This window comes from Branchiostoma floridae, chromosome 13 (genome assembly GCF_000003815.2).
Source record: "Branchiostoma floridae strain S238N-H82 chromosome 13, Bfl_VNyyK, whole genome shotgun sequence".
NCBI classification, from domain to species: Eukaryota; Metazoa; Chordata; class Leptocardii; order Amphioxiformes; family Branchiostomatidae; genus Branchiostoma; species Branchiostoma floridae.
This window is the reverse complement of record NC_049991.1, coordinates 1,852,460-1,863,813: the sequence shown is the minus strand read 5'-3', so window position 1 is coordinate 1,863,813 and position 11,354 is coordinate 1,852,460. Positions and strand designations below refer to the sequence as shown.

The window sequence follows — 11,354 nt, the reverse complement described above, 5'->3', positions numbered from 1 at the left end:
TGGAGTGAGCTGGCAGACTCAAATAAATCAATAACAATGTTATCTATCAATTCAATCTTGATTTGTTCTGTCAGTTCATTTTACTAGTGACGTTTGATAAGAGTGATGGATGTCAGTCAAAAAGGCCAGAAGTGAATCTCCGAATTGCATCCAGTTTTAGAGATATTATTACAAATACATTGTAGCTGGAATGACGTTGACATTTACAGATCACACATATGACATGAACATACCGTTTATGATATATATACAAACATATCTATACATAACAGTACATAACCTCTGCATATCATTTCGTACTGGATTCTGTATGATGCAATTATCTTTTTTGACCGACAGGTGAATTTGGTGGAGAAAATAATTCTGAAATTTTGCATGAATCTGAAAACTAGGGCATCACATGATGTTTTTCAGGTTGTCGACCTTTTGAAGCCGTGCCAAAGTTCTTTCTTTTGCCAGATCAGCACATTTCGAGACATCCTACACCCTTCCTGTTGACGTATGATCCAATCATATGACGACCAATCATAGCGCCTCTGGCGTAGGCAGGTCTGTAGGCGTTGTCCTCATCAGCCAATCACAGTGTAGTAAACAATCATCCGCTGTTCTGGGTAATGTTGCTGCCCCCGGTTCCCAACAATGCCTATATTTACGTTTTCTCCTAGATTTCCAATCGTTCGTCAAATTCCTTATTAGACACTGCCACAATATATTTGTAGCACCTTGGAGGGTATTTAGGGCTGCAAATATTGTAACTGTGACGCTTGAGCATCGATTTTAGACTGCTCCAAATGTGACGACTGGGGGAGTGACAGCAATACCCAGTACGGAACTGGTTCCAACTGGTTTTGAGTTGTTCAACAAAGGTAAATAAGAAGTTGGCCTTTGCCGTGTGTAGAGATTATAGATATACCACTCGGGACAGAGCCTTTAACTACATGTTGCGCTTTACAGCTGTCACCGAGAACACAAGATTGCGGGGTTCTTTTAAATAGAGGGATATAGAAACAGGTAAGGGCGCCATTTTTTGTGTGTTCTCTGTTGTTTTGGACTGAACTACCTTGCTGAAACCATTCCGCTTCGTCGAGCAAAACAACACGACTTTCATGGATCAAGATTTTGCCTGAAGCCACTAAAGGGGCCGACTAGCTCACGACATTTCGACTGGACTTGTCGGATTCGTTCTTTTTCAGATGACTCTACGAAAGCTTAGCCCGCTAGTTGGATTACATGTAACGTTTTGTACCATAGAATTCTCAAGCTTTGCTTGAAATTTGGTTCCATGTTGTTTTTAAAGACCCCGTCTGTCCAGTTTCTAGATCTTGTTACCACCTTGCAAGGACACTAAATGCTTGAACGTCAACACCAAAAATGACCATCCACCTGGAAGATTCTTCTGACGTGTATGGCACGAAGACATGTTGTGTCTTGTTGTTTTTTTGGCGCCAGGATTTTAGTTGCAGTCATTATAGGAGGTGTCCATTTTGCACCTGTCAAAGTAATTCCTAAGGGGGCTATTAAGATGGCAGGTAGTGAGGGGTTTTTCCAAGGGGGTTCCACTTTCTGGCTTATTTGATGCCTGCTAAGATTTAGTCTAATGTCATTGCCCCCCAAAATTTGTCAGATTTCACAGATGTGTCAATCCCTGGTCGGCAGATTATCAAAAACATATGCTCCTTGTTGTTGTTTTTACTGTTGTTTTTATTTGTCGTTACCATCTGTAATACTATTTTTACATTTTTTCATCAAGAAAAATTATTTCCATTGCTCTGACTGTCATAATGTTGCCTGGGTGTCATCATAATTTTTTATTTTTTATCATACTCATCATTAGCATTGACCAACAATATTTTGTGAGAGAGCTTTAAACTTATGTAAACTTTAATATTAGAATAGGATGGCACCAAAATTAAGAAATATCATCACACACTCATTTACAATAAGTGTTGTATATGTAAACCAACTCTCGGCTTAGATGTTGGAAAACCTACATTTTATTTTGCCCAATAGGGCTGATAAGTAGATATCTTAAGTTATACTACTAGTAAGTTATCTAACCTTGACACAGCCCACAGTAGCCTGGATACCAGACCCCAGCCCAAACTCAAAAATTTCTCTTGTGCACACGATAGATATTTTTGAGATCGGGCTGAGGTCTGGTAACCAGGCTAAGCCCAGTGTGCTGTACAACGCCCCTTGACTCGTCCAATATGTCGAGTAGTTGTCAACTTGCCATCCCCAAATGAAGTCCTATAAATTTTCCCTGCGTCAAGGACTTGGCAAAGTCCAAGTAGTTCTGACAGGCTTGTTTTAGTAAGTAAGCCGCATTTCCAAGAATTCAGAGTCAGATGACCAAACTCTCCTTGTTTAAACTGTACCCGTGGTTGGGCTGGTAGATTTGATGATACAGAATACACCAATGTTGTACAATAAAGAATTTACAACACAGTGTATTACATATCACCCATGGAAGAGCTTGGATGTAATGTGTTTTATTTATGTCATGCGTACCTGAGAAAGTATACGTTTCAATGCTAAATTAGAAGCTGAGAAAATTTAGTGTCCTCAAACAAAAAATTTTAATAGCAGTGACCAATTCCAACCAATGTCTGAATCCGGACTGTATATTGTATTCGCATTTGCGATAGCGGTGAACTAGGCGAATGCAAAGTGCATTGGAGTTATTTGTTGGAAGCCAGTGTACATGTAAAATTTTAATAACAGTACTTAAAGTCTTGGTATGATGTAATAGTATAATAATTTAGATGTATCAATTGTATCAGTGTGTGACAGTTCCAGATGTACATGTAATGTAAATGTAAAGTCAGTCCAGTGCTTAATTACTCCTGATCTGCCCATAAATCTATATAGGGTTCAGTTTCAAGGGTAATTGTTAAGAGCCAAACCAGTCTCACCAGCCACAACCACTTCAAGGCCAATGCCCTTATCTAGTTCCCCACATAGCAGACGAGTCCGGATGTATCTGCCCAAATGTTTTCTGTGACGTCTGTCACGTTGTCTCCTTAATTGTTGCCAGGCCCTCACTTTAGGCACCCTTATGTCATTACTGTCATGGGTAACTCTATATTTATATGACCCAGACTTACCCCTGCAATGCAAGGTGCCCTATATTTATGTATAGAGTCATTGGTGCATATTCAAAGACAACATTACAATTTAGTGTTTTGTCCAATCTATAGTAGGCCAAAAATTGTACAGTTACTAATTGATTGCATGATATTAGCATACAGGCGAATAGACAGGAGACACAAATCAAGACCATTTGGATTGCATCATCAAAACAAATCATTATCATAATTTATGCCTCGTCAGGAGGTTAGAGGTCAATACCCAGGAAGCACAGTCATCTTTGAAGATACAGCTTTGCTGTCTTCGGTTGCTGTTTTGGTGAATATTAACTCTTAACTGTGACCAACACTGTTATCATGGTCTTCATATTCTGTTTGAACAGAGTAGATTCCAAGGAGGTTAATGGTAAGTCCTTATAATGTTCAGAATCCTACAACTATACAATGGCTGGTACAGACTAGTACTATGGAGACAGTATTGTTGACATCCTTGAACTGGCAAAGTACAGTACCTCCTACAGCAGTTTTTGTATGGGTTTGAGTGTTTGCAGCTGTAAGTCCTTCGGATGGATCGTAAATAATCTTGAAGACAAAGCTGTTCAACCGATTTTTCCAGTTAAGTGTAACTTGTATTGAGTTATTCTGTTAGTCTTAAGTGTTACTGATAAGGAAGATTGATGGATGTCACTCAAAACGCCTGGAAGTACATGACATAGTACAGTCATGTTAAACTCTCTGACTTGTTTTTTAATCCAGTCGTAGATATTGAATGAATATTGTTTACATGGATGGCTAACCTGAACATAAATATATTTTGATGGATTTGATTTGGTTTGATGCACATCATTTTTCTTCACTGTGCCAATATTTTTTTATCATGTAGTATTTTGTGCTAGTTATGAAATACTTCTTATTAATTCTAAGAATCCTTTTTCTGTTTTCAGGTTTTGGATAGTGTAGCTATTAAAGTGAGTGGAAGTGTGAGCATACCAAAGGCAGCCACCGTTCTAGGTGCTGCTCCCAAAATAGGTGCCATCATTTCGGATTTACCTCAGGTTAAATGGGTAGGTACATGTTTTTCCATATATTTTTACGAGTATACAGTACCAATTTTGCATTGTTCCAGTGCCCTTTAGTGTGAATCATAGTGTTTTGTTCATTATGGCTAGGGGAATTGAAGTCATTTTTGGAGGTTATGTATGCAAATTATTTAAGATGCACATTGTGATTGGTCAGAATGACAAAAGATGCACATTGTGATTGGTCAGAATGACAAAAAAGGGTATTAGAAATTTGTATGAAATCTTTCTGGCTGAGTTGATAAGTAGGGCAGATGGACAGGTAAACTAGGGTGTGGTAAGGTCGTTGACCTCAGGTATTGTTATTCTATGGATGCAACCTGTTTGGTTCATATGCCCATGGGAATACACCTGTGTGTCTGTTGCTAGGAGAGAAAGCCTTTTATTTCGTACTGTATTACTGTACCCTGTTTAAAAGCATACCTTAAAAGCATTCACAAGAACTTTGTAATCCGAACCAATTTTATACAAAATGCACGAAACGCTATGCAATTTAAACATAAAATCATATGGGATTTGCAGTAATCCTTTTGTGAAATGCACAAATCCTATGGGATACAAATTTTTATGCAAACCGGCTGACTGCTACATTTAGAGAAGGTAAGATTTCTACCTGTGCATTGTATGGGAATATAACGCTAGTTCACCTTTATCCGCGGGGTGACCTATATCCGTTGTTTGGCAAAACAGTGTATTTAGGCACATCAGTTCGACGGGTGGTAGTTTTAAACTGCAATGTACTGAAAATATTGCAATTTTAAACCAACATCCGTCAACGTGATATCACCAAATACCCTGTTTTTGAAAGCAACGGATATAGGTTACCCAACGGATAAAGGTGAACTAGCATTATACCCTCACAAAGGCATATTCAATAGTGTTTCATTTCAATGCATCTGTAGCACTCTGTACCATATTTTTAAGTCAAAAGCAAACTTAAAGATATATTTGCTGTTCACCCTGTGAATTCCATGCAAGGATTTCGTGTAAGCAAGCATTGAAAAAATGTCACCATTTTTAGATCTAATACACAGTGACATTATAGTTATGACCCTAAGGCAGTCCAGAAAGGTCACATTATGACAGAGACCAATGAACTGACGTCAGAAACTGGTGAATTAATTATGAGAGTCATGGGATTATCTTGTCTGTCTGGTCTTTGTTGAAAAATTGGAGAAGAGCCAAGTGCAAGCTGTCACTGTTTTTTTCCTTTAATTCTTTGGAGAGAGAGTATTCAAACCCTTGCAAATGTACTGTGTGTTTGAACACCTGCTTGTTATGATATTTATCTCAACATTGCACCTGTGCATAGAGTGAAGCTCTTCCTTTTATCATTTTCATGAATATTATATATTCATCATCTTGACATTTACAGCAGAAACGTATTATGACAACAGTTCCAGCATGCCCGCAAGCCATAAAGCGGCTTCAATATAACGCCCCCCATTAGCATAAATCAATTCGTAAAAAAAACATTCAGGACTATAGGGTTTATTATGCACAGCGGTGCCTTACAGGAACATGATGATATAGAGACTATTCCCACGGCGACCCTTCTATGCTGATGACCTTGCAAGCTACGGCATAATAGCCTTTTTTTTGGACTGGCTTACGTGCAGCGTCATTATTCAGAGGGCAGGCATGTGACATAGACTTGATAACGCTGGCTAGAACCTGTTTGGAAGGCTCGGGATCTATATAGACACTCCAGGGTTATCGCAGGTGTAGACTGACCATGGCTCACTTCTGTCTCACCACAGCGCTCACCCAGACCATGCCTTGCTGGATCGAGGACGACCAGGACTTTAAACCCGAAAATTGGCGGTGGGACGTCAACAACAAATCCCCGGAGGTGCAGCTATCGTCGTGCCAATTAGCGGCGTATTTTCACGTCGATCCGGTGGATTCGAGCATCGGGACGGCAGGCGTGCGGGGGACCAAGGGGTTTACGACGGGCGAACACTACTGGGAGGTGATCTTCTTGGAGCCCCCCCACGGGACGTCGGTGATGGTGGGGGTGGGGACGAAGAAGGCTCTACTGCACCTGGGCAACTATCAGTACATCAACCTGTTAGGTCAGTTCATTACCTTCTGAAGGTCATGTTTTTGGTGGTGTTTGTATGTGTGTTTGTACATGTATGTGTGTTTGTATGCTTGTGGGTGAACAGCAGAACTTGAGAAGGCCTTATGGATGGATTGTGTCAAAGATCACAGTTTGGCATGTGGGTATATATTAGGTCTTGTTTTTCTTTTCAACAGTACAAATTTTCAAAGTACCTTCAAATCCTGTGTATGGCCAGCTTTCAATGGTAAGGAATTGTGCATACATGAACAAAAGTATATAGATCAAAATCAAGCCTTTCATTTCATTTAAATCAAGAAGAAAACATGATCCAAAATTTTGCCTTAACATGGAGAAAATATTTGCAAACAGGTGGTTGAATTGTGTTTTTACATGATATTTTTTATCGAATGTGCATAAATCCTTAAAAATACATGTACAAACACTACATTTGCCTTTGAATTTGGACCAGAAATCTAAAACAAAAAGTCATTCATTGTAAGTGTTTATCCAACCAGTTTCTAATTTGGGAAGGGTCTTATGTAATGAAAGCAACATCTTTACAAGTTGCCAGTGGCTCGACCTTTGTTATTTGTTCCGTCTGGTTTGGCGCCCACGGAAAGCTGATTCAGCTCGATAAGAAACAAACATCCCCTTCCCTCCGCTGACCTTGAACCATGGTACCAGTATGTTGTGCCAAACTCAAAGTCCAAACAATTAGACATAGTTAAGACTGACAGCTGCAAAGTTTGAGTCAGCTATTATGTGTGCTCTCGCGTTACAAAGGTCACCTTTTCAGTTGCTGCAGCCTGCAAAGAATCTCTTGATAGTGGTTCCTCGGCTGTTTCTGTTGCCTGAAAAGAATAATTAATTAAATTTGTTGTTTTTTCTTGTGAGTTGTACAATGCAGGTTTCTAGTCAGTGTTCGTCCTTCCGTCCATTAATGGAATTTTGCAGCTGGGGACAGAAAAAAACTTTGCCCGTTCAGTCCTCTGTGCCAGACAAAAATCGGCATCTATTATATGTTTAGATATTAATTGAACCAAGCTGATTATCTTCCAGCAAAATTTGCCCCTCAAAATGCAGGAAATAGTCAGGGTGTCAGTGTTTCAAAATTTTCCTGGGGGAGCATTATGCCCCCTGATCTCTTTGGATCATAGTGCCTTCGGCAGTATTTCCACTCAAAATCCAGGGGACGGAAAAAAAATTCAGGCTGGCTAGAACACTAGTTATAAATGTTTTACTCGTTGTGACGTATGCCCTAGTTTTCCTCTTTATCCAGATGGTAAAAATGGCTCTGTACTGCACAACCTATTTGGCATACACATAGTCAGAAGCAATTTGTATTCTTCTGCGAGACAATTCATGAATCTTTCATAAAGCCAGGCGTGTACGTGTTATTCAGAGCGTACTCTTATTGATTCAGGACGGACGGGGGTAATACGTCTTCTAGTGTTTCTCTCATTATCGGTCGGCCAGATTTCCCGGCGTAGGCATTCAGCCGCAAGAAAAAGTAATCAGAGGAATGTAGTGAGATTTCAGCAATTAGAATCCAACAGGGCCGGGGGAGGGGCACCATTTATCACTACTGCAGCAGGTGCATGGCAAATGGTTGGCTGGACTGACAATGGATTGACTAGTCTTTGGGGAATTCTGCTGGCTCGTCCATTTTTTAACGTTGGTGGGAGTGACACTAAGAGGGAAGAAATAGAATATTGAAAATGTAATTCCTTGGTAAGGAGAAAATGGAATGTTTGAAGTGGTTTCGGGTCCGTGATAGCACTCTAGTCACATGCAGTGCTAATAACAGTAATGGAATCACATGTTTAAGTGCCTTTAAGGACAGACTGAGCCAAAAACCACCTATTGGGAAGGGTGCTACTGACAAGGAAACTGTCTATTTCCAAATCCAACGCATCATAATACTGTAATAACTTTTAGCACTTAGACAAGAATTATAGAAGGCAGGACAAAAATTTTGCAAGTAGTTTTCAGACTTTGCAGTGAAGAGGTCAATGGGAAAACAAAACCACCAGGAACAAGTACACCATGTAGCTTATTAGATAAATTGCAGTTTTTAAGCCATCCTCTATATAAGTTTTTTTACACCATCAAAATCAAAATGTAGCAGGAAAGCTGACCTTTCAATATGGAAAAATTTGGATTAGTCCTAACTATTTGTCATGTAAGCATGTTGTAAGCCTGGTGTGTTATGCCAACTAATACCCGCTATATAGATACAGAATACAAAGCAATTGTGTTTGCTACATGAAATTAATTATTGACGTTGTTCTCCGTGCCCTAATCAGGTCGCGATGAAGAAAGCTGGGGACTGTCGTACAAAGGAACCACCTGGCACAACGGCAAATACCAGCAGTACACGGAGCCCTTCTACGACCAGACCACCGTGATCGGCGTACACCTCAACTTATACAACGGGACTCTAACGTACTACAGAAACGGGAAGTCGCTCGGCGTGGCCTTCCGATCAATCAACAGAGGGGAAGAGCTGTACCCGATCATCTGTTCCACCGCGGCGGAGACGGAAATGGAGCTCGGTATGCGAAGTTGCAGATTCAACTCTCTCCAAGAGAAGTGCTGTTTCACTATCATGCAGGCCATGAAGGGAAAACAGGCAGTGGACAAGTTACCTCTACCAACAGTCATCAAGAGCAGGCTGAAGGAGCAGTACTAAAAATGTAAACTCCTCCAGATGAAGTGAACTGAAAGAGCAGTACTAAAAATGTAAACCCCTCCAGATGAAGTGAAACGTCACCAAAATTCTGATTTTCTTATGATTGTAGCATCTCATATTTTTCAAAAGAAAATGCCAGAAGCAGCTGATGAGTTATACTTGCAGGCATTTGGATTTGAAATATTATACATGTATACCTCAGCAAAAGGTACAAGTATTCAACGATTTTGAGTTAGTTACTTGTCCGTCCTGGCTAGGAAAAATTATTGTGAATTGTTGCAGTTGGGGAATGGGCAGTTTATGCAAGTGAAATGGCAAAGAGATTGCAGCTACAATTATATCTTGATCTTAAGCCTGATACCCAGCTCAACAAGAGATTTCAGGTTAAAACTAGCCTGGAAAAGCCTTTATGGTTTGGATGACAACTTTGAATAACGCCAGTGCAATTACACAATGAACTCACAGTTTTCCCACTGTGGTCAAGGTGTTTTGAAAAATATATGATATTCTAAAAAAATTCTCTTGTCTGAAGCTGCCTACTTCGAATTCTTCCTTAAGATCATTTTCAATACAAATGCAGTGCCTTCCTTTTAAGTGTCGACTTCGTTTAAGAAGAATGCAGACGGTTAACGATAAACGTAATTAGTTATGATCATTTTACAGTACCTTCTCTGCACTCTATAACAGTGATAGCACTGATTCAAGTGTGTCAAAACTTTGTTCTTAGGCCACACCAATTTAATTTCTTGGTTCACGGATTCGCTCGCTCCTATTTTTTGGGAAAAAAAATAAAAATAAAAATTACCACTCAGCAAATTTTCACCATTAATGAAACCATTCACCAACATTCTGGTGTAGCAAAGTGGCCTTTATATTGTAAGCTTCTTAAAATGTGGGTATTATTATTGCAGTTTAATTTTTTATTCATGAAAAATGGGACAAACATAAAAACTGACACTACTTTTGTAATTTTCAACGTACAGGTGCTGTTACTGTACTTGTTTTTGTACTTTTTTCAAGCTGAAAACTTTTTATTCTTTTTGTTTTGGATTAGCCCTTATCTTTAATCCAACCATTTTACAATTTTTATTTTTATTTTTTTTTTCGCCCTATCGCTCCATATTTTTTATGAAAAAATCCGTGAACCAAGAAATTAAATTGGTGTGGCCTAAGGAACAGTTAACAAAGATATGGTACCTCTGGCAGGTTTGTGTAATAAATAAAAAAGCAAGAATAACATTTTGCCAGAGAGAGGAAAGAGTATTTGCAACAGCTTATATATGTACAGTGATGACTGTGATGGAAGTATAAGTATGTGTACAAATGTGTTAAAAAATTACTGTGAAGAAAAAAATCTATTATATATATATACTTCCAGCAGTTTATCGTCAAGTCTTGTAGATATTCATAGATAGTGGTGTATAAAGAAGATATTGTCTTTATAATCAGATACAGTTAGCGTTATCAGTCTTTGGTTATAAGATTCATAATTCGATTGACATAATGTATTACTCATGTTTGTTTTTTCCAAAAATAGACTGGCCGAGTTATTATAAACTTGTATCATATTGCATCTGCTGATTGACAGAAGATATGCTCAATCTAATACCATTTTTGAAATGGCAAGCAGAATATGCTAATATTAATAAGCAGTGCCCTGATATGATCACAGTTCTGTGACTGTGTATACTGTGTATACTGTGCTACATTTTGCTGGTGTTGCTCAGCGTAATGAAATGAAAAGCAGCTAATATCATAATGATACTTTTCACTACAGCAAGTGCTCTTCCCTGTTGTCTCAGGATGTTAACCCTCTGACTCCTAAGGTTAAGCCTTTTTGCACCACATTTGTATTGGTTATAGGGTAAAGCAGGAAAGGGAGGGTTAAAGTGTAGCACAGCTTGTTGTATTACCAACAAATACTTCATCATAGGAACAACAGAGAGCTGGTTCAATTGTGTGGTTCCAAAATAGACCATCCTAAGTGTCAATCACTATTAGCAGTTCAACCAATCATAGCATGGCAATTATCTCTTCGACCAATGAGAGAGTTGCTACATTTCTGTCAAATGCTTGACAGTGAAAATTTTCTTTATAAGGTTAAAGCTGTGTCCTTACATACAATTTGATTGGTGCATCTTATAACCCTATGCCTTATTGGTCAGCCAAAACGCATTTTATAATGTACCACACAAGTATCCTTGCACACATTGTTTACATGTACGTTTGTCGGACCAAATATATCTAACGCAAAGACAGCAACTTTTATGCGAAGCTGACTAACAATATGAAAGAATATAGAATATGGAGGGTATGATAGTAATGTAATATGAGCTACAGCTGATTGCCTTGCTAGCAATGCTTCATCAATGTTTGTACTTTTATATTGTCCTGTTGTAATATGATAATGTATCTTTTTCTGAAAGCAC

At 38.9% G+C, this 11,354-nt stretch overlaps 1 protein-coding gene across 3 annotated transcripts; it reads left to right on the top strand.

The window, feature by feature from the left end:
- The first annotated feature begins 634 nt into the window (after positions 1-634).
- LOC118428860 (SPRY domain-containing SOCS box protein 3-like) lies at positions 635-9,465 on the top strand. Of its 3 annotated transcripts, XM_035839101.1 has the most exons (5): positions 635-1,011; positions 4,034-4,153; positions 5,929-6,243; positions 8,540-8,937; positions 8,984-9,465. In XM_035839101.1, the coding sequence occupies exons 2-4, from the start codon at positions 4,150-4,152 to the stop codon at positions 8,923-8,925; spliced, it is 705 nt and encodes a 234-aa protein (XP_035694994.1). In that variant the 5' UTR covers positions 635-1,011; positions 4,034-4,149; the 3' UTR covers positions 8,926-8,937; positions 8,984-9,465. The 3 variants fall into 3 exon arrangements, with proteins under 3 accessions (XP_035694994.1, XP_035694993.1, XP_035694995.1); XM_035839100.1 differs by having other exon boundaries at positions 638-1,011; positions 8,540-9,465; XM_035839102.1 differs by lacking the exon at positions 635-1,011 and adding an exon at positions 3,477-3,495 and having other exon boundaries at positions 8,540-9,465.
- Positions 9,466-11,354: the final 1,889 nt, after the last annotated feature.

Excerpts from the sequence above, each read along its gene's own strand:
- LOC118428860 (XM_035839101.1), top strand. Across the intron at positions 6,244-8,539 it reads TCAGTACATCAACCTGTTAG|GTCGCGATGAAGAAAGCTGG; the intron begins GTCAGTTCATTA and ends TGCCCTAATCAG.